We start from the raw sequence: 22,547 nt of genomic DNA, 5'->3' as shown, positions 1-22,547 counted from the left end.
TCCTTTAAACTGGCGGTCCTGACTTGTCAGTCTTTGGAAGTATTTGTAATCTAGACATTACAAAAAAACTACTAAAATAGGATTATTTAAATTTTACTGTTTTTGAATACTTTTGTGGAACAAAAGTTTTGAATTCTTTGCACAACATTACAAAAAGTCACCAATTTAAAAAGAAAATCTTCCTAATGTTTCTGATAAATGTATATATATATTTTTAAAATAAGTTTTAAATAAACGATCCTGTTGTTTTTGAAACAGAATCTCTTCTTATCCAAAGGTGTAAAAACTTAAAAAGTCAGAGTTGCTGAATGGATTCTGAATTATTGATGACGAGCTGAAATCAAGTGTTGGAGATCCCAGCTCGGTGTCAGCGTGGACGTCCATTTAACTCCCATTTGAAACATTAGCCGCCATTGAAGCCTAAAATGTGTGAAAAGCCACCTGTAATGAGCGTGTCAAATACAATCTGTATCTCCTCTGGTGAGTGCGACCCCATTGTGAGCGGCAGAGGGTTTCATGTGGGGAGTGTGTCTGCCGTCAATGCGTGACGGGAGGAGCCGGCAGCAGCAGGCAGAAGGCCAGGGCCTGTCGTCTGACACGGATTTGTTCAGGGAGACAATACGGCTCATTGACCTCCGCGGCTCCACTGTCTGTTGCACATACCTCGCCCGGCCCTCGCCGCCCTTTAAACAAGGGCGGCAGATTGCTATAGGCGGGGGGGGGATGACGGGTTGCTTTGACAATGAGAAAAAATGGGGAGCCAAAACTTTTATGAACATGTTTACAGATGAATATTTTAATTAACAAAACGGATGATTAGATATTATTCATTTTTATTTGATCTTTTTGTAACAAAACACAACAAAAGTAACACAAAAAACACAGACTATTATATTCCATATTTGTGGTCTGCAACCTGTGGCTCTTTTATTCCTCCATTGTGCCTCTTGGTTTTAAGAAAACTCAAAGTTTAACTAATAACTAGAAAAGTTGCATAACCTGTAATAATGCTAGTATGAATCATTTTTGCTGAAAATAGTCACTGAAAAATCAAAGCCCATTTGCTCCTTTTGATATGTTTGTGAAAGTAGTGCCTCAGTTGAAGATACCTAACGAAATTTGCAAATATCTTGTTATACCCTTTATATACCCAGTGGTAAACTCCTAGGTATTATTACATCCAGTTACAGGAAAATTATTATTATTAATTTAAACTTTTTATTTTTAGTTTTCACCACAAGTGATGCATATCAAAACACACATCTATTAAATATAAGAACTGTACACACAAAGCACGTTGTCAGTTCTCCAAACACAGACAAATTACTATTATTTTCTTTATATTTTTTATGTTTCCTTTTTAAAAAAATCCCTTGTTAGTTCATTAGCTTAATTAAATCCTGTATATTTTTTTAATTAAAACATTAATGAGAGCTTTATGGCTGTAAAAGGATTCTCAAATGATGTGTCAAAATAAATCATATATTCTGCAATCTACTTTGTAGATTTGTCTTAATTACCTCCTAATTTACTCTAGTTTTTTACACATTGTATTTAACACATTCTATTAATAAACTGTACTATTGCATCCCTGCACATTATGCACTATTTTTTTCTTGCCTGCCTCTCATTTTGCTAAATTATTGTCCTATGTTGCTGTTTGTTTTTCTCTGAGGTACTCTAATTTCATTAAAATGATAAAACTAATAATAATAAATTATTCTGATCCTGAAAATAAATGTGATTACTTTGGACAATTTTGTCTAATTTCCTTCGAACAACCGAAAAAAAAAAAAAGATAGTGGGATACATCTTCCTGTTCCAATAATATTAAATATCCTGACAAATTTCTCTTTGAAAATATTATTTCTCATAAATTTTCCTTGAATTATTGTTCAGGATATCATTTATCTCATATGAAGCTATAAAAATTAGAGCGAAAGTTTAACTACTTTGTGTTTGTTTGTTTGAGAAGTCTCTTTATATCAAACATTTTCAAATAAAAAATGCAGAAATAAAAAAAATGAAAAAAAAATTCAGTGAGAAACGGATCAAATTATTCATCTATTACTCTGAAGTTGACGTATTTCCTCCTGAGCTGGTGATGTAAACAAACGCCCTGGTCCTTTTGTCATCCATGCCCATTGTCAGAGTCTGGAGATGACCTTTTCTCTCCTCCCTGTCTTTTCTTTTCCTCCCTTCTCTGTTTCACTGTCGAATTCAAGCTGTTCTGGGTCCCTGCGGGGACCTCCCCCCGCGGGGTCCTCCCTCTGCGGTGTCCTCCCCCTCTGCCTCCCTGTGCCGCCGTCTTTCTCCCTCTCCACCTGTTGAAGCGATTGTTTTGCAGACCTTATTGTTAGTCCCAGTATTATGTTTATGTCACTTGTGCGGTCCCGGCCCCCTCTTTTGGGTCACTCCCTCCGTCTTTTTTCTCTGCTGAGTATAAGACTCTGAAGGGAAGAGGAGGGCCGACGATTTTCCATGAGACCGAGAGGGGATGTCTGCTCACCTGTGAAGCCTCTCAGCCGGCAGACAGACTTCTTCCACGTTGGATGTAAAGGATCCAGGATTTGCAGATGGACAGAGGAATGTGCGTGTCCCTTTGGTGTGAAGAAGTGGAGGACGCTGCAGGTCCGGATGAGGGACGGAGTGAAGCCAAAGGTCAGCTGAGGGCCGCCTGGGACCCCACAGTGTCAGGACGTCGGGTGATCCAGAGGCTGCTTCACCTGGAAGAGAGGTACATGCCCTCCATGCTCTACACCACCCTCATCCAGCGGGATCCAGAGCGCAGGGAGGAGCTCGCCAAATGGGCCCTGGAGGTACGAGACTGCCATCCACTCCATCTGTCACCAAAGAAAGGAGCTGATCCCCATGTTTTTGTGTTCCAGGTGTGCTGTGACTGTGGTTGTGATGAGGCGGTGTTCCCCCAGTCCGTGTCTCTGATGGACAGGTTCCTGTCTGCACATCTGGCTCTGGCTGTGTCTCCATACTGCCTGGCTGCCGGCTGCATCCTGATCGCATCAAAGCTCACAGAGTGTGACGGTGTGACTGCAGACAGCCTCTGCGCCGCAGCCGAGTACAGCTTCCAGCCCTCAGACCTGCGGGTGAGTCTGCACCTCAGCATCTGTGGCACACTTTGTTTTTAAGTCAGCATCTCTACTGGAAGATATTGGTTTAAAGCAGGGATGTCAAGCTCAATCGCACAAGATGCCAAAATCCAAAACACACCTTATGTCGCCGGTTGAACAGAATTAACATTTATTAAATACACTAAACAAAATCTTTCAAACTTTAAAAACATTATGTACTAGATATATTACCTGCGATAATGCTAGTGTGAATACTGTAAGATGAATTTGGCCGGTGAAGATGCTAGTGCTGATATCTAATACTAAAATTGATAACTGAAATCACTGACACTAATAGCTGAAAACGCTGAAGCTGATAGGCAGCTAAAATATTAGCCTTTAAAAAAAAAAAACTTAGGTTAGCCAAAACAGCTAGCATGTAGCTGAAAAAATAGCCGAACTTCAAAATAGCCTAAAAACCAACAAAAAAGGCCTAAATTAGTCAAAACAGCTAAAATGTAGATATAAGCTATACTGCTAAACAGACTAAAAACTGAAAAAATGGCCAAAACAGCTAGCATGTAAATATTACCTAAACTCGAAAAGAGCCAAAAAAATTCTTAGTAAATCCCAAAAATAGACCTAAAAGGTAGCAGAATCCTAATTTTTAAAACTTCTAAACCGTAACTTTTTAACATAATTATAAAATATAAAAAGGCAGGAATACTGGGCTAATCCAGAATAAATCAATTTAAACCTTAAGTAACTTTCAATATTTTACTCTCCATAAAAATATATCCTGACAAAATTAAACAAGTTAGAAATAAGCGCAAGATAACATCTGGCCTTTAAGAACAATAAAATAGAAGGATCTGGAGGGCCGGATACTTTGACACATGTCTCTTAAAATCATTCTCTGCTTTTGTTTCTGAATCACCCTCAGGAGATGGAGCGCGTTATCCTCAGCACCCTTCGGTGGGACACCGCTGCGGTCACCCCGCAGGACTTCATCCCTCACTTTCTGGCCTCCGCCGGGGGGCGAGGAGACGCTGATCCGGAGATGCTCTCCACTTTGCGCCGACACAGCGACACTCTGACTGCCATGTGTGTCTGTGACTCCCGTTTTCTGGGAGCTCCCCCGTCACTTGTTGCTGCAGCATCACTGAATTGCGCCCTAAGGGGTCTGAGCAACAGGAGGTCCACTCAGCTGTCCAACAGCAGTGAAGTCCTGGCAGAGTTGTGCCAGACCGACCTGGTATGTCACCCTCAGCCTGAGCTGACCTTAGTTTTGAAGGTTCTTGCTGCATTTTGCAGCCGATTGCAACTGGCCTGAATATTTAATAGTTTGTTTCTGTGCTTTTTGGTCCCAAGGTAGTGCTGCAGTGCTACAGTGAGATGATTGAAAACGCCCTGAGGCAGCGGCTGAGGGGTGGGCTGGAGCAGGCCCCCATGGAGAAGGATGAAGAGGTGGAGAGCGAAAGACCTGGAACACCAACTGACATGAGAGAGATCGACTTCTAATCACTGATTAACTTTACGAAAGAACTAAAGTTTATTAGATTCATCAGTCAAACTGATATGAATTCATTGTGACAGCAAATGTTTACTGTTATTTATTTGATTTGTCTTTATTTATTTTTGTGTGCCATATCCAATTAACTGTCAGTGAATTTTATCGTCATGCCTACATATTATTTTTAATGCACTCTATTTATGCCTAATTTATGATCATGTGCAATTTTTTTACTTATGTTAATTTATTTCAATTTGCCATGCGTTTGTTTTGTATCTTAAATAAAATATATTCCTAATCTGTTTTTGAGCAATTAATTAATTGTGGAGCATATTGGTATTTTTTCATGTTTTTTTAAGGGACAATGGGAAGGATCGAGCTGGTATGTTGCTGAAAAAATAGCTACATTTAAAATGTAGAAAAACAGCCAAAAACAGCTAGCATGTAGATATTAGCTAAACTCCAAAATAGCCTAAAAAAATTTTAAAAAAGCACCTAAATTAGCTAAAACAATTAGCATGTAAATATTAGCCTACACTAATTTATTTCAATTTGCCATGTGTTTGTTTTGTGTGTAAAATAAAACATATTGTAAATCTATTTCTAATCTGTTTTTGAGCAATTTCCTAACTGTGAAGGATTTTGGTTCCTTTTCATTGTTTTTAAAGCAACGATGCCTTTAAGGATCATTTTTAATGTCCGCAAACATCCTACTCATGTCAATTTCACTGAAAATCCATTAAAAAAACATTCGTTTTGAATAACTTTTAATATACTGGCTTTTATTTATTCAATTGTAATACAATTTTGACTTTAATGATAGAAGTCAATCGCTACATTGTCGGAATATTTCTTATTTCGTATTGTTCCTGAACGCAGCCGACAGCAGCACACTCGTGACGTCATTAACACGCGCCGCATAAACAGATTCCTGTTTGTCGTGTTGGATCCCTTTGGATCACATTTCGGACGCATTTATGTGGTAAGTTAGCTTTTAAAACGCATTCTTACTGTTTTGAACTTATCTTTTAACCTTTGTATTGAACTTTTTTCAATAAACTTCGACAAAAAGGAGACAAATTTAGAAATAATGACGTTGGTAGAAAGTACGAGTGTTTTTTCGAGATTTCATGCAATATTTTTGTTTAACCAGGATATTTTGAAAACTTTAGTTTAAATCGAGCATTAGTAGATGTTTGTCCTGTTATTGGGGCCTCCATAAGAGTGTGTTTATTTCTGGATCCATATCCGTTTTCACATCCGTGTTGCTTCGCTCATTGGTTCTGAAATTCAACCCAAACTGAAGGAGTCATCAACTTTAGACCCAACCAAGAGTGTTTTAGACGCTTTTAATAGTAATCCCAACCTGAGACTGTCTGAATCCAGCTGACTCAGGCTGCGGTGTAGTTGATTGGTGTTCATCGTGTGGCCTTCACCCTGCAGGAGGATGTTCCTGCATCTCCGCTGGCTGCTGCTCCTGTCCATCTCTGCTGGGGTTTGGTCTGTGCCCATCGACCGCAATGGAGGCAACCAGGAGCCCAAAGAAGAGGTGCAGGAGGAAAACATGGTAACTAACGGACGTGAATGTCCTCCACCGGTCCGATTTGTCTGATCCCGTTGGGTAAAAGCTGTTCTTCCTCTCACCCCGCTGCAGGATACGGGTCTGTATTATGACCGGTATCTCAGGGAGGTGATTGAAGTTTTGGAGACGGACCCTCACTTTAGAGAGAAGCTGCAGACGGCAAACACAGAGGACATCAAGGTCGGAATTTACTGTCAGTCATTCTTACAGCAATCTTTAATAAGTTAACAAAACTCATGAGTGCTCGGGTGTTTGTTTTCAGAACGGCCGTCTCAGCAAAGAGCTGGACCTGGTCGGCCATCACGTCAGGACCCGACTGGATGAGCTGAAGCGGCAGGAGGTTTCTCGGCTCCGGATGCTGCTGAAGGCTAAACTGGACAGCAGCAACACACAGAGTGAGTGGAGGTCAAAGTGAGGTCTCTATTCCAGTGTTTGGTACTCATAATCATCGTGTTATAGATCTCTTGTTATTCTGTAACTATGTATTATAAAGCAGTGGTCCTCTTCCTTTTTCAGGTCACAGACCGGTTTAAATTAGACAATATATTCTCAACCAAGTCAGAAGTTGGTAATTTTAAGCTTCTGTTTCTGAAAATCTATTTTCAAAATAAAATACTACTACAAGAACTTTTGTTTAAAAAAGTCTAAAAATATCAGATTTTTTTTTTTTACAGACAATAGAGATTTAATTCAACAAAGTTGTTGATTTGTACAAGTTGTTTTTGATTTGAAAAAAATCCATAAAGGAAACCTTACATGATTTTTTTCCCCATATAAAGTTATTTCAGCATTCAATCCAGCTTTTTGCTAACTGTTTTGGCTAAATTAGACATTTTTCCTGCTTTTTAGGGTAATTTGGGAATTAGGCTTGCAATCAGCTTCAGCGGATTCAGCTATCTGCTTTAGCATTTTCAGCTATCAATATCAGCATCTTCAGCGCCACGTTCAGCTTACAGCATTCACACTAGCATTATCACAGGTAATGCGAAATTTCTAGTTACAACATAACATGTAGACGTGTGTATATATATATATATATATATATATATATATATATATATATATGCTTATGGAAAAAAGAAAAAAAATCATAATAAAATTCTTACGTGATTTGGGAAAAAAAATATCCACCCCCAAAAAAACAGTAATAACAGTGAAAGAAGGTCATTCTGTCACTTTTGTAGATGGGTGATTATAAAGGTTAATAAGGTTCAGAATCATCCAGAACCTCTCAATGTCTACCTTATTTTCTCAAGTTTTAAATTAAATAATACATCTTTAATTCAATGTCAAACTGTGGTTGGAGGAGCTTCTTTCCATTTGAGAAGAATCCGTCGACTTGCCAAGAGTCTGGAGAAAACAATATATTTTAATTTAATTTTTAACATAAATTTGATTTCAATGCCTAAAATGTGATTAGACAATGTTTGGAAAAGAATTGTGACAAAAATTACCACAAACACCGCAGCAAACTTTCAATTATTGATAAAAATAGAAGCATAAGAGTGCAAAAATAATTTGACAGTATATTTTAACTGTTCTTAATAACATTTGGAATTCAAATCCTTTACGTTTGTTGAGCACAAAAAAATAAAGTAAAAAGAGAAAAAGGAAATGCAATCCCCTTTATTCTGACAGAGTAAAGGAATTTTGTCACAAGTTTTTCTTTTTCTTAGAATATAAACAGTTATTTTGGCCTTCAGTCAAAAAAATCATAACTTCTGAGAACTAAAAACATTTTTTTTATTCTTTTATAAAAGTTCTTGAAATAAAAATTGTTTTATATCACATTTGAGAGTGGAAGACAAACAAAAGAAAGTTTAGACTATCTAATTTGATCAAGAATGGAATATTAGACTGTTTCCATCTCATGCGGAGTTTCGGTCCTCCATCTTCAGCTCTCCAGATGGACCACGCCTCACTGCTGAAACAGTTTGAACATCTGGATCCTCACAATCAAAACACCTTTGAGGCCAAAGACTTGGAGCTGCTGATCTCAGCGGTGAGCTCTGCTGCAGTGGAGGAATCTGTTTATTTTTATGGCTGAAGTAGAAGTTTGATCTGATATTTATCTGAGTAATATTTCAGGGTGATTTCTCTGTCGTTCTAGGCCACCAAGGACCTGGAGAACTACGACGCCGAGCGGCACGAGGAGTTCAAACGCTACGAGATGCTGAAGGAGCATGAGAGGAGGGAGTACCTGAAGAGTCTGGACCAGGAGAAGAGGGAGAGAGAGGAGAAAAGGATGCAGGAGCTGAAAGAGAAACACCGCCAGCACCCCAAAGTCAACGCTCCGGTAAACGCTGCTCGAGTTTGGATTTATGACAAAACGATTGTGTTTTCTGATCCGAGTTGTGTCGACTCTCAGGGGAGTGTGGATCAGCTGCGGGAAGTCTGGGAGGAGACGGATGGACTGGATCCTCAGGAGTTCAACCCTAAAACCTTCTTCAAGCTTCACGATACAAACGAAGATGGAGTTCTGGATGAGCAGGAGTTGGAGGCGCTCTTCACAAAGGAGGTAGGAAGGAGTTTCACCCTCAGATGAAGTGAAAAGTCTCAGTCTAAGCCTCGTTTTCTCTCAGCTGGAGAAAGTCTACAACCCGAAAAACGAGGAGGACGACATGATGGAGATGGAGGAGGAGCGGCTCAGAATGAGGGAGCATGTTATGAAAAATGTGAGTTATTTACTCTCTGGGATTCTGCAGATTTGATAGTTTTAACTGATGTAGGTTCTCTCCCTCTGGGTTTAAGGTGGACACAAACAGAGACCGACTCGTCAGCCTGGAGGAGTTCCTGAAGTCCACAGAGAAGAAGGAGTTCAACAACGCCAAGGAGTGGGAGGTACGGACCTCACAGAGGAGAGGGGGGCATTTTTGAAGCAAAGAAAGAGATTCGCTTTGAGGAACAAATATAAACATGAAGAGAAAAGGAGTTTGGACTTGTGTTGTTGCGTGTTGCTGCCACTGGGGGGCAGTCTCAGAAAAAACAGGAAACAGGTGAAGTAATACAAATTTGAACACTTGTTAATATTGAATAAACGTTCTCTGTCCCGTTTGAAGCTCATCTTCACTCTAAACTTCTAGACAGTTACAGTTTATTCACATTTAAAAAACTGATAGTTCTGAGAAGGTTTTAAAATGTCATTTTTGAAAGGGTTTCCAATAGTTCAGGAAATTTCCACTTTCGGCAAAAGTTGTGAAATTTCCACTTCCATCTAGAGAGTTTTGCAGGTTCCATCCTGTATGTGACCAGAGGATTGGTGGACTTGGTCAATTTATTTTTTACAAAGTTCAAAACATTTTTCCATTTGGTAGGTAGTAACATTATACTGATAGAAAACTAGAACAAAGTAGTATATAATACCAAACTAAAAATAGCTTTAAAATAAAGTTATTAAAGTAAAATCAAAAGAAAAACTGATTAACAAAAAGTTTTATAGCTTTCTTATTTTGCCTTCGCCCATCAGTAGCCGGGATAGGCTCCGGCACCCCCGCGACCCCGAAAGGGAAGAAGCGCTCAAGAAGATGGATGGATGGATGTTAGGATTTATATAAAAAATGTCTGAGATAATTTATGAAATGCAAAGAATTTGGCTTCTCTTTCAGAAAACAGCATTTATGAATAAAAAAAACTTAATTAAAAAAAAGAAATATATATTTATTTTTTCAAACAACCAAATTTAATGCCAAGGTTTGTAAATGTTGGCACTGTGTTTTTTCTGATATCAATCATTCCAGAAAGTTTTAGGTTATATCTAAATTTTAAAAAATCCTTTCTGGGCAGCTTTACTTGTTTTATTTATTTAAAACATTGAAATATGCAGTTTGATTTGATTTGATTTATTTATTTGTTCTTTTTTCAGTTAGAATGTACAATACAAAATGTACAGAATGTATATTTTTGATATATAGTTGAGTATCATCAACATTGCAAAGTCCCATTGAGAGGGGATATGCACTGATGATGAATAGGATCGGACCATGGACTGAGCCTTGTGGAACACCTCAAGTCGAGTCAGAGATGAATATAATTTTAATGGTGTTGAAACTATTTATTTTTTCACCCTGATCATTTAACCCTTTTGACCTTTATTTGTTGGTCATCACTGTTTCATGTAAACCTTTTTCACTAGAGGGATTTGACTAAACTCTTATAAACTAAATCAACATTTAGCCGCTCCTAAAGAATAAAATCCCTCTTCAGTTCGGCTTTCGAGTCTCTTAAATCTGTTCTCTCCTGGTTTAGACTCTGGACTCAAAGCCAGCGTACACGGAGGAGGAGCTGCAGCGCTTCGAGGCGGAGCTTCGAGACAAAGAGGAGGAGTTGAAGAGGAAGGCAGACGCTCTTCATCAAGAGCAGGAGCTGCTGAAGGAGAGAGGAAAAGCTTTGGAGGCTCAGAGGAGAGAGTACCAGCAGGTAGCTGTAGAAAAGAGGAGATGTTAGACCAGAATCCAGCCTGGAGGACTGAAATGTGCCGTTTTGATTCCAGGCCGTGTTGGAAATGTCTCAGAGGCAGCAGCAGGGAGCAGGCAGGGAGCCTCCCGTGGGTCCTGATGGAGACCAGCAGACGCACAAATCTGATGGTGATGCTCCGACCGACGTGAGCGTGTTGTTTAGGTTGAACACTTTTAATGAAGTCAGTCTTCTGTTGCAGAGGCCAAAGCCCCGGCTGAAGTCCAGAACAACCTGCCTGCAGAACCACCACAGAACCTTCCCATCAACCCCTGAAGCATCGCCGTCTAACAACCACACATTATAGCTGGGTCGGGGAATGCAATCTGTCATGGAACCGTGTGAATAACCTTCATCAAAGCTTCTTGTTTTTCATGACCTGTCGTGCTGTGTGTTTCATTACTGTGGTCTATATTAGATTGAAGATTTCAAAACACCAGCTATTTGGATTTGTTTTGCTCTTTTGGGTTTCAGTGGCGCTTTTCATTCTAGCACGTTCATCAAAGGAAAACTATAAAAGTCTTTAAATAAAATGTTACCTTAAACCCAGACTCTTGAGTTTACGTTTATTTCCAGATTAAAGGAATCAGTCGTCCTGTTAGAACGTGGCTGCAGTTACTGATGCTGCATAGGAAGAGGCTTTATCGGCATAGTGACCAAATTCCAGAAGGTGCCACGTTCAGGAAAGGTAAAATGTAGTAACATAATGTGATAGAACCATTTAAAGCAAGTTTAAAACACAACATAAAAAGAAAAACTGAAAAATACTACTCTCTTAGTTGTCCACTTGTGCCCATTTGTTGAACAAATAGTCCAATTATTAAACATTTATTAAGCTTGTTGCACTTTCCAAGCAGATTGAGTATTTTTGAAATTAGAAGTTTTTTTTTTTTTTGCACAAACCAAATATTAGTTTTTCAACATAAAAGCAACTTCCTTATTCATTTAATTTCTGACATACATATATTTTACTGGACATAAAATGACAGCTTAGTTTTCAGGTTTATATTTTAACAGTGAAAATATAATAACTGAAATTCAAATATTTAAGTAAAGCTACATAGCAATTTTAGCTAGTAAATCCATTTTATAGATATTTTTGTGATAAGCACTTATTCAAAGCAAAAAAGGATCATATTTTCTTTAAAACTAAAAAAATGAGTAATAAATGCTTATTTGTCAAACGAAATAAATGAATATAGTAGATTTTACAGACATGTACTTCCGGTATAGGCCGGAAGTGAGTTAACGGAGACTGATTTCTTGTTGCTAAAAATCCCAATATTTAGATTTTTTTTTTTTTTTAACCTTTTTTCTGCTAGTGCCCTTACCATGCCTCGCAGAAACGAGATCCCCGTAGGAATACGGTTAAGAATCGTAGAAATGCACCAGGCTGGTAAAGGTTATAAACGTATTTCAAAGAGTTTAGATGTTCATCTGTCGACCGTGAGACAAATTATCTACAAATGGAAGCGCTTCGAAACTGTGGCGACGCTGCCTCGAAGCGGCCGTCCGATAAAAAACAACCCGACGGCGAGACGACGAAAGCTGAGCAAGGTGAGACGAAAAAAAAACACGAATTTTTCTCCTAAAAAATGTCTCATAAGTCTGCTGTGAGGCTCACATGTTTATTATTAATGCGCTTTATTCTTAGTCGTTTTTTATGTTCATTCTCGTTACAAAATCTCTGTTATTTAAGATAATTAGTCCAGCTTAGCTAACGAATGTTTTTAATATTTTATTTATTTAAACTACCTAAAATAACTTATACCTGTAACATTTACTTATTTATATATTTCTTTTTGCTAGCTTATACACCATTTTAAAATTTTGCTTTGCATTAAACGTTAAATAAGATTAAAATTATTGTTTAATCCTGGTTTTAAATGTAAAAATGTCATTTATAAACACAAGCTATGCAGATGCTTTTATTTTGTTACACATAGGTCTGAGTGAAGAGGGAAATTACTTCCTGTTTGTATCATTTAATGCAGGAGTGTTAAAATCCATAACACACCTTAGGTCACGGGTAGAACAAAACAAACATTTATTGAACACACTAAAACACACTAAAAAAATTTTAAAAACAAAACTTACACTTAAATATGAATAAAAGAGGCAGGGATACTATTACAGAATCAATCAACTTGAACCTTAAATAACTTTCAATATTTTACTTTCCATTATATATATATATATATATATATATATATATATATATATATATATATATATATATATATATATATGTGAGTATATATTAAAGTTATAAATAAATGGAACGTTAAAAGAAAAAAAAAACTCATTTTTTTCTTTTCTTTTTTTACTTTTATGTCATTTTATATGAAGAAAATAACACTTATAAGTATCCCAAAAGATTTGACCTCCATAATATATATTCTGTTAAACGTGAACATGCTGCAGAACAAAACAAACCAAGCCTGGAAATAAAAAATAAAAGTACTGTTTTGTTTTGTTTTGTTTTTTTAGCAAAAATAAATCAAATTATTCCATTTTCTTAGTTGTGTTTTTTGTTGTCTGGCTGTTTACTCTGTTTTACCTTCAGTTATTTTATTCGGTTTAGTTTATTTCTTTCTGCACTATGAGTGTGAAGGAAGGAGAGGATGATGGCACCTTTGTAATGTGAAATGTTGTAAGTTCTAATAAGAAAGCCATACTTCATTAAGTTACCATTACAAAATAGCATTGGGCGTTAATAATAATATAAAATAATCTGGATCCGGTGATTTAAAGTGATGATCATTTGCCAAATTCTGTCAACAATCTTTAAAGTTGCCGTATGACCATTTTTTTAAAGAAAAAGTTTCCCGGTAGAATTTTAGTTATGATTATGAAGTTTTTAGCCAAAATCTCACAACCTAAATGACTTAAAAAGCCATTTTTCACGTTGATCTGAAGCCTCTGTTTCCAAAATCTCCTGTGAGGGGGCGTGGCTTTTGGACCTGAGCTAAGTAGCCCCGCCCCTGGGCAATAGTGGAAATGTCCGGCTATATTGTTTTGAGCCAGATAAGACCCGATTTTAAAAGGAGAAATACTCAAACGCAAAACTAAAATCATTTCTTATTAAATTTGTTCTCTTTAATAACAAACAAATGCCACACATACGTGTCAAAAACTCAAAAATCATGATTTTCGTCGGAGGGGTCTTTAAAGTATTTTTAGAATCGTGTGAATAAAAATATTTAAAAAATATATCTGCCTTTTCTTGTCTTAATCCCGTTGAGTTAATTGTACAATTTTAAAACATTTTCAAGCAAAACTTGTCATGTTTGTTTCTGCCTTTAACATTGTTTTAGGATAAAGGGGAGTTGGCTGGCCCAGCTGATGATAGAGTTCAGAACATCACAAAGGTAACATTTGTTCCTTGAAGATTTTTCCATTTTTGTAACCAAAAAGAAAAAATACATTTAATATGTTTTTTGTCAAAATGCAGAAAAATAAAAGCACTGATACGGTGAATCCAGATTCTTCGGTATGTAAAGTCTTCACAAAGGTTAAAGATATCCAAACATCAAAGAAATCCTGTAACTTGTTCATTTCTGCCCCTCAGGTTTACTGCATACCTGTGGAGGCCGTCAAAGGAGAATATCCAGACAATGAGATGGTAAAACCTGTTTTTTTAAGATTAATTAATTTGTTTAACAAGTCTTAATTCCATCTTTCTGTACACGTGAAGGGCCATTATAGCATTGTGTATGAAGTTGGTGAGAATGCAGATTCTTCCTCGAGTGATGTTGAAGAAGAAGATTCCACGGTGAGCTTGATTTCACCTTTATTATCCACTGATATTTCTGATCGCAGCATTTTTATTTTATTATATATTTTTTTTCTTTTTTAGGCAAACTCTTTCTATCCAAAGAAAACCGATGATACTGAAGATTCAGGCCACGAAAGGGTAAATAGATTACACCACATTTGGGAAGTTTTTGTTTTTGGAAATGTGAAAAGCTTCACTTTTAGTCTTTAACAAAAAAAAAATATCAAGGAAACTGAATTTTTGATCATTTTTAATTGTTTTTTAACAAGTATGCCGTCAGAAAACACAACTTCAATCCACCACTAAAGCATGGTGGTGGAGGTATTATTGTGTCCTATAACAGATGTTTGTGAGGAATCATTTCCAGACAAATGTTTGCTTACTTTGTGGACTTTTGTGATCTTCTGCATACTTTCAGAGACACTGTTCAAACTTTAAAATGTTCAGCAACTACTAGGTTTTTAGGGTAACTTGGAGTGTAGCTTTTGATTTAGCAACATGCTAGCTGTTTTTGGCTAATTCAGGCATTTTTCCAGTTTTTAAGGCTAAATTGGAGTATAGCTAGAATTTTAGAATAATGTTAAAATATTGAAAAAGAAATGAAATTTTTTACAGTTTTTGGGGCTAATTTGGAGCTAAGCTAAGATTTAGCATTATGCATTATTTTGGCAAAATTTGCTATTTTTACAGTTTTTTAAGGCCAAATTAGGGTTCATCTAATATTTAAGAATAATGCTAAAATATTTCAAAAATTATAAATTTTCCCCAGTTTTTAAGGCTGATTTTCGAGTTTAGCTAATATTTAGTATTATGGTCGATGTTTTGGAAATTTTAGATATTTTTACAGCTTTTTTAGGCTAATTTAGGGTTTAGCTAATATTTAGCATTATGCTACTTGTTTTGGAAAAATGTTACTTTTTTCCGTTTTTAAGGCAAATTAAAAGTTTAGCTAATATTTAGTATTATGCCTGCTGTTTTTGCAATTTTAGAGATTTTTATAGTTTTTAGGATAATTTAGGGTTTAGCTAATATTTTAGAATAATGCTAAAATATTGGAAAAATTATACTTTTTTTTCAGTTCTTAAGGCTAATTTGGAGTTTAGCCAATATTTAGCATTATGCTAGTTGTTTTAGCAAAATTGGACATTTTTCCAGTTTTTTTTATTTGCTAATTTGGCATTTAGCAAGCTTTAAGCATCAGCTTTTTCAGTTAGTAGCGTCATCATTTTTAGCTAGGTAACAGTTTTAGCGTTTTCAGCAGCCACATTTATCTTACAGCATTATCACAGGTAATGATATATGTCTAATTTTTAGTTAGTTTAAAGCTAATGATGGATAAGATGTGTACTTTACATCCAGTTTACACATGACCCAATTACTTGACTAATCGGAAAAAAATAAAAATAATCGTTTGTGGCAGGTCTAATTATAATTTAAAAAACTTTGGAAATAAATCAAAATATTATCAGCGTGGAACTTTAAGGCTTGAGGTACAGAAGTTTTTAAAGTCAACCAACAAAACCTGAACTTTCTTTTATGTTACAGCCTGGAAGTCGCTCACTTTCATCTGACGATGAGACGTCAGAGGAAGATCCACTGGTCAGTTCTCTGTGAAGTGGTCTCCCATAACGCTGTAACGATCCACTGATCTGATGTTTCTCTGACACCAGGCTGGACTGTTTGACTCAGACTTCAACCGGGACCAGATTCACTCCGGATCAGCGCTCACATCCGGCGCTCTGCTGCTCCTCCTCCTCACATTCATATTGAAGCACAGACTGTCAAACGCAGCAGCCAAAGACCTCCTGGACCTCCTGAACCTTCTCGTTCCCGGATGTGTTCCCAAGTCCCCTCAGTTTTTAAAGAACCACTCCACCCATTACAGCTCCAAGGCAGAGATCCACTTATACTGTCCCAAATGTGGAAGCTACATCGGCGTGGAGCCTGGGAGTCGGTGCGGAGCGTGTCAGCAGAGATTGAGTAACAAATACCTGCTGGAGAAGGATCATCACTTCCTGGTGATGCCGCTTGAAGTCCAGCTGCGGAGGATCCTCCCACACATCCACTCACAGCTAGGGAAGCACGCCGTCAGGGACGGCTGTGTTTCAGACGTGGTCACCGGACAGGAATACGAGGGCGACCGACGGGCGGGAAGAATTACTCTCACCTTCAGGTGCGATGGCGTCCCGCTCGACTCCAAGCTCTCCATTTGGCCCATCCTGTGCACGATCAACGAGCTTCCGTACGCGGAGCGTCGCAGGAACGTCCTGCTGCACACGCTGTGGTTGGGCAGAGGAAGGCCGCACGAGCAGAGCTTCTTCACGCCGTTCATCAACGAGCTTCATCGACTCTCTAACGAGGGCTTCAGGTGGACGGACGACACCGGCGCCGAGCGTCGCACCGCCGTCACAGCTCAAGTGTGTGTGTGCGACTCGGCCGCCAGGTCCATGCTGCAGAACCTTCAGTCGTTCGGCGGCGAGTTCGGCTGCAGCTTCTGCTACCACAGAGGCGAGCTGGTGCCGAAGGGGCGGGGTTTCACCAGAGTTTACCCCGTCCAGACCGACGGATGCGGTCTGCGACAAACGATGGGAGTGAGGGGTCCGAGCCCGCTGGTTCTGCTGCCGTCGTTCGACATCATCAAAGGTTTCCTTCCTGATTACATGCAGTGTTTTTGTCTGGGCGTTGTTCCAGAGTTTGTCGATCTGTGGTTCGACTCTGGCCACGCCCACAAACCCTTTCACCTGACTCCTCAGCATCTGCACGACCTGGACGAAGCTCTGTGCGCCTTACAGACACCCCATGAAATCAGACTGAAACCGCGGCGGCTCAGTGACAGGAAGCGCTGGGCGGCGTCTGAGTGGCGAGCATTTGCTCTCCTCTACTCCCCTGTTCTGCTGAAGGACGTTTTACCGATCCTCTACCACGTTCACTGGATGCTCCTCATCTCCGCCCTCCACACCCTGCTCTCCCCGTTGGCCACGCGGGACGAGCTCCGCCGCGCAGAAGCCTCTCTGCTTCAGTTTGTGGCTCAGGTGCCGTCCCTGTACGGCCTGGAGAACTGCTCCTTCAGCTGCCATCTGCTGACGCATCTGGCCCAGAGCGCCCGCGACTGGGGGCTGCTGTGGGCCAACTCCGCCTCCGCCTTTGAGGGCGCGACCCGCCGACTCCTGCAGATGTTCTCCGGCTCAAAGTCCGCTTCCTCACAGGTGTTCTCGCACACCTTTTTGTATGAGGACGCCGTCCGGCGGGGGAGTTTGGCTCTTCAGGATGCAGAGGCAGAAGCGAAGGACTTGTTTTGCTCCATGACGGGTTGTGCCGCCGTTATAAAGTCGTCGGGTCAGAAGACTTTAGGAAGCGGCTCTCGGAGATTTCTCACGGCAACTGAAGTTGCTGCGTTGCAGAAAACGCGTCATCAGAGCAGCGTGACCGAATACAAGCGTTTAGTTCATAACAACATGCTGATCTCCACAAACGAGAGAAGCGACTCCATCATAGAAACGAGCGGCGGCTTCGCCGTCGTTCAGTCGATGGTGGCTTTGAACGACGGTTGCAGCTGTGAGCAGAAGACAAAAATCATCCTTTTCTGCAAGAAATTGTTCCTGTGGGAGGGGCAGCTCGACGCCAACGTGGGAGACTTCCCAGTACGAGTACGGCGCTCGGATGAAGTATTCGCAGTGACGTGTGGGGACGTTATGGCGAAATGTTTTGTGATTGAACGGGAGCGAAGGTTGTTCGTGATGAGAGTGCCCGTCTTGGAGATGGACTAGCGGTTGAATTTGTCGTCTTTAGAGCTTTGGAATCCCTCGTTTTAATGCCTGTTTCTGCTTTTCCCAGTTCAGAAAAGAAAAGAATGTTGCTTCGTGTTCGACATTTTTATATCCCCAGAGATCCTCGTTAGCGACTTTATGGAATATGGTGACCGTACCGCTGACGTTTAGTGCGTCAGGACGTCTTGATTTTGCTCATTTCCATCAGGTTATACTGAAGTTACATTTTTGTTTTTGTCCCAGTGAATCACTCACTCCACCAAACCTACAAGCTTTTTTTTTTCTGTAGAAGCATCATCGGGTAAGAGGTCACCATGGCAACGATCAAAGGACTTTTGCTCTTGATGACACGACCTGGATGAATAAAGGAGAACTTTACTGACTTGATTTGGACCAGAAGAATGGAAACAGGAGTTGAGTATCTAAACATTTATTTTCTTGTTTTGTTTTAACTGGTTCTAGAGGACTTCCTGTGTAACAGGAAGTGGAATGTAGGCCGTTGTGGTCGGGGTCAGTGGATCTGACATGTTCCTGGGAGGTTTATTATTTCAGGATTAGTGTTGGTCTGATTTATTTATTGTAAGAAATTTGCCTTTTTTAAAATTTTGCTAAGTAAACATCCACACTATAGCGATTCTGCTCATTTCTGTACGTTTTTTGGCACATATAAACTCAATCACACTTTTAGCGATTTCAGCAATCTTTATATCAAAACATCAGCTTGTTCAGGACATCACTGCTTGTATTTTTGGTATTTATAAATTCATAAAAAATATGCCCCATAGCAAATGAATGAGAAGTAGATTAGCAACAAGCCTTTAAATATATTCATAGGCTATGTTTTAATCTTTTATAGTAATTTTTTAAAGAAAAATTGGAGTTTAGCTAATATTTTAGCAACAGGCTAAGGTTTTATTTTTTTTTTAATTAAGTTTGTTTACAGAGAAATGTTAGGCTATTTTGGAGTTTAGCTAGCTTTTTCTGGGCTAATTTGGCATTTACTGTGTTTTTTTTAGCTAATATTTTAGCAACATGCTAACGTCTTTGGCTAATTTGGCATCTACTGTGTTTTTTCTAGCTAATATTTTAGCAACATGCTAACGTTTTTGGCTAATTTGGCATCTACTGAGTTTTTTTGTTTGTTTAGCCAATATTTTAGCAACAAGCTAACATTTTTCATCTATTTTGGCATCTACTCGAATTTTTTGGCTAATTTAGTGTCTAGCTTCTATTTCAGGAACAGGCTAATGTTTTTGACTAATTTCGTTTACTGGTGAATTTTAGGCTATTTTTGAGTTTAGCTAGTATTTAAACAATGTGCTAGCTTTCTTGTGGCTAATTTGGCATCTACTGAGTTTTTTTTTCAGCTAGTATTTTAGCAACAGGCTAACGTTTTTGACAAATTTAGTTTACTGGGGAATTTTTTGGAGTTTAGCTAGTATTTAACCAACAAGCTAGCGTTTTTTTGGCTAATTTAGCATCTACTGAGGGTTTTTTTTTTTGGAGCTAATTTGGATTTTGGTTCATGTTTAAGCGACATTTAATATTTTTGCAAAATTGGCATGTATCAGGGATTTTAGTGTAATTTTACTACAAATTTTTCAGAAATTTTGGTCAATTTCAGCGCTCTTATAAAGTTCTTTTATAAAATTTTCAGACTTTTAGCAAATTTAACATTCTACAAATAGTGATGCCACGATTGGTCGACTATTAAAATAGTCGACAACTAATTTAATAGTCGATTAGTCCTAACTTTATATTTTATGGAGTCAGAATGTAGTAAAGTTGAACGTTATAATGGCATCACGCTATCTTTTTTTCGAATATTTTTGGATTTCTTAAGGTTTTTGAGGCTAATTTAGATTTTAGTTAATATTTCAGCTGCTGCTAGCTATTTTGGCAAATTTAGGCTTTTTTCAGTTTTTCAGGCTAATTTCATATTAAAGAAATCTTTTACCTGGCTATCAGCTTCAGCATTTTTAGCTATCAATTTCAGCATCTGCAGCTATCACCACTAGCATTTTTAACGGCCAAATTCAGCTTACAGCATTCACACTTACATTATCACACGTAATGCTATATATCTAGTTTTTAGTTAGTTTTAAGCTAATGATGGTTAAGTTGTGTGTTTTACATCCAGTTTGTGCATGACCCGATTAGTCAACTAATCTGAAAAAATAATCGGTGATCAATTGACTATTAAAATAATCGTTTGTGGCAGCTCCATTTGCAAATAGCTTTTGCATTTTCAGCAAATCCCTTAAAGAATTAAACTAATTTGATCCTCCATTTTCGGCAAAAAGCTTCAGCATCTTCAACGACTACTTTCAGCGGAAATATTCACGCTAGCATTATCGCAAATAATGCAACTTTTCTAGTTTAATCTGTTTTTTATTTCTCATGTTCTTTAATGACATCCTGAAGAAAACATTAACCATCATGTTTGTAGCTTTAATTAAGATGAACAAACTTTCTTTTTTCTGTTGAGAATTTGAGTCTTTATGCTTGTTCCGGTCAACATTTGCTTTAAACATCCTTCAAGTCGATGAATTTGTGGTCAAGATGGTTTGAATAAAACAAGCCCACACCATTATCCTTCCACTGCTGTGCTTTCCAGCTTTAAGGTGTTTGAGCAGTCCAAAAACCTACGTCGAAACAAATCTGAGTGTTTCCCATTTTATCATTTTAAATCCAAGGGCTTGTTTGAGGTCATGACATTCATTCAGAATGTATTTATCTGATATTTTTCTTTTATATTGCAGTAAAAAAATTTTGTATTTGTATTGTTGTAATTGTTGTAAATGTGGCTTAAACATTGACATTTCTGTGCCTTGTTGTATCTTCTCTGTGTCTGTTATTTCGTTGCATGTCGTCAAATCAGTTTCAGATTTCCACAGAAGCTGTGACATGAACAAAAAGGAGAAATGTGAGTTTTAGGTAGAAGTTTTTGTTATTTTATTTGGCATCGATGTTGAGTTTGGTGCACAAGTAGTATCTATAAAACCCTGAGTCTGATGACAAATCCTAACAAATCCTGACCTGCAGATGACAGAATATTGTTTTAAGAATGTTGGAAACCTCCTTTTTTGCTTTATTTACCAAAAACATCCTAAGCATCCCAAACCAAAAGTCAAATTGATCCTAATTCATCTGAGAATGTGAGCCTCTGAAGACTCCAGGTCAGCTGTCCACATCACAGCTCCTGAGGGACCGGCTCCTCCTCTCTGTTGTCACCATGACAAGTTACACCCGCCGGGGGCATTCCCATCGGCATTCCTGCAACCCGCTGACCTGTCGTGACCCCGCAGGGCCCCTCCCCTCCTGGTGTCCGTGCATCTGCCGCGCGTCAGTCACCGCTGTCACTTCAGACAAATGTATTGACATTTTTGAGGCGCAGTTTCACCTTAGAGATCGTGAGCAACCGCTTCAAGGAAGACTTGAAGACCGGCCTGACCTGCAGAACTGGAGCTCAATTCACAGAACCAAACCATGCAGCTCCATGAAAGAAAGCTCATTTCATTTCTGAGAAATGTTATAGTCTATATTTTATCTTTACCGCTGTAGAATGTGGGATTAAACTTGATTTCTTATTATGATTAATTATAAAATCAACAGAGGTCTGCAACCTGCGGCTCCAGAGCCACATGTGGCTCTTTTGTCCCTCCATGGTGGCTCTCTGGCTGAAGAAAAATAAAATAGTAATCTTCAAAAATTTGGAGATTAGCTATTATTTTAGCAACATGCTAACATTTTTGGCTAATTTATTATCTGCTGGGGTTTTTAGGTTCATTTAGAGTTTAGCTTCAAATTTAACAACAAACATTTTTAACTAACTTAGTTTACTGAGGAATTTTATGCTAATTTGAGGTTTATCTAATAATTTAGCAACATGCAGATGTTTTTGGCTAATTTGTTATCTACTGAGGTTTATTGGGGGATATTTTAGAATTTGGCTTCTATTTAGGCTGACTTTTTTGAGTAATTTAGTTTACTAAAGATTTTTAGGTCATTTAGGAGTTCAGCTAGTAATTGAGCAATGAGCTAACTAATTTGGCCTCTAATTAAATGTTTTATGCTAATTTGGAGTTAAGATAATATTTTAGCAATATGCTAACATTTTTGGCTAATTTGTTAACTACTTAAGTTTTTGGCTAAATTAGAGTTTAGCTTTTATTTTAGCAACATGCTAGCTGTTTTGGCTAATTAGTGCTTTTCTTTTTAAGGTTTTAGACTGTTTTGGAGTAAGGCTAATATTTACACGCTAGCTGTTTTGGCTCATTTAGGTATTTTTGAAGTTGTTTAGACTATTTTAGAGTTTAGCTAATATTTACATGCTAGCTGTTTTGGCTAATTCAGGCTTTTTCAGTTTTTTTTTTGGCTGTTTTGA

The 22,547-nt window shown here is 38.3% G+C and overlaps 3 protein-coding genes across 3 annotated transcripts; all 3 read left to right on the top strand.

Moving 5' to 3' along the window:
* The first annotated feature begins 1,122 nt into the window (after positions 1-1,122).
* Positions 1,123-5,298, top strand: ccndx (cyclin Dx). Its single transcript, XM_036213120.1, has 3 exons — positions 1,123-3,104; positions 4,012-4,327; positions 4,444-5,298. The coding sequence occupies exons 1-3, from the start codon at positions 2,577-2,579 to the stop codon at positions 4,587-4,589; spliced, it is 990 nt and encodes a 329-aa protein (XP_036069013.1). The 5' UTR covers positions 1,123-2,576; the 3' UTR covers positions 4,590-5,298.
* A 134-nt stretch (positions 5,299-5,432) lies between these two features.
* nucb1 (nucleobindin 1) lies at positions 5,433-11,166 on the top strand. Its single transcript, XM_024271584.1, has 12 exons — positions 5,433-5,563; positions 6,025-6,148; positions 6,236-6,343; positions 6,426-6,558; positions 8,062-8,165; positions 8,274-8,459; positions 8,532-8,681; positions 8,746-8,838; positions 8,915-9,004; positions 10,409-10,579; positions 10,653-10,746; positions 10,818-11,166. Exons 1-12 carry the CDS (start codon positions 5,559-5,561, stop codon positions 10,889-10,891), a joined length of 1,332 nt encoding a protein of 443 aa, XP_024127352.1. The 5' UTR covers positions 5,433-5,558; the 3' UTR covers positions 10,892-11,166.
* A 689-nt stretch (positions 11,167-11,855) lies between these two features.
* On the top strand, positions 11,856-18,794 carry LOC112146032. Its single transcript, XM_024271586.2, has 8 exons — positions 11,856-12,172; positions 13,933-13,986; positions 14,070-14,108; positions 14,187-14,240; positions 14,313-14,390; positions 14,475-14,531; positions 15,939-15,992; positions 16,064-18,794. The coding sequence occupies exons 1-8, from the start codon at positions 11,948-11,950 to the stop codon at positions 18,158-18,160; spliced, it is 2,658 nt and encodes an 885-aa protein (XP_024127354.1). The 5' UTR covers positions 11,856-11,947; the 3' UTR covers positions 18,161-18,794.
* Positions 18,795-22,547: the final 3,753 nt, after the last annotated feature.

Source organism: Oryzias melastigma, linkage group LG8 (genome assembly GCF_002922805.2).
Source record: "Oryzias melastigma strain HK-1 linkage group LG8, ASM292280v2, whole genome shotgun sequence".
Classification (NCBI taxonomy): Eukaryota; Metazoa; Chordata; class Actinopteri; order Beloniformes; family Adrianichthyidae; genus Oryzias; species Oryzias melastigma.
Note: the sequence above shows the minus strand (reverse complement) of the source record. Positions and strands in the feature narration are given on the sequence as shown.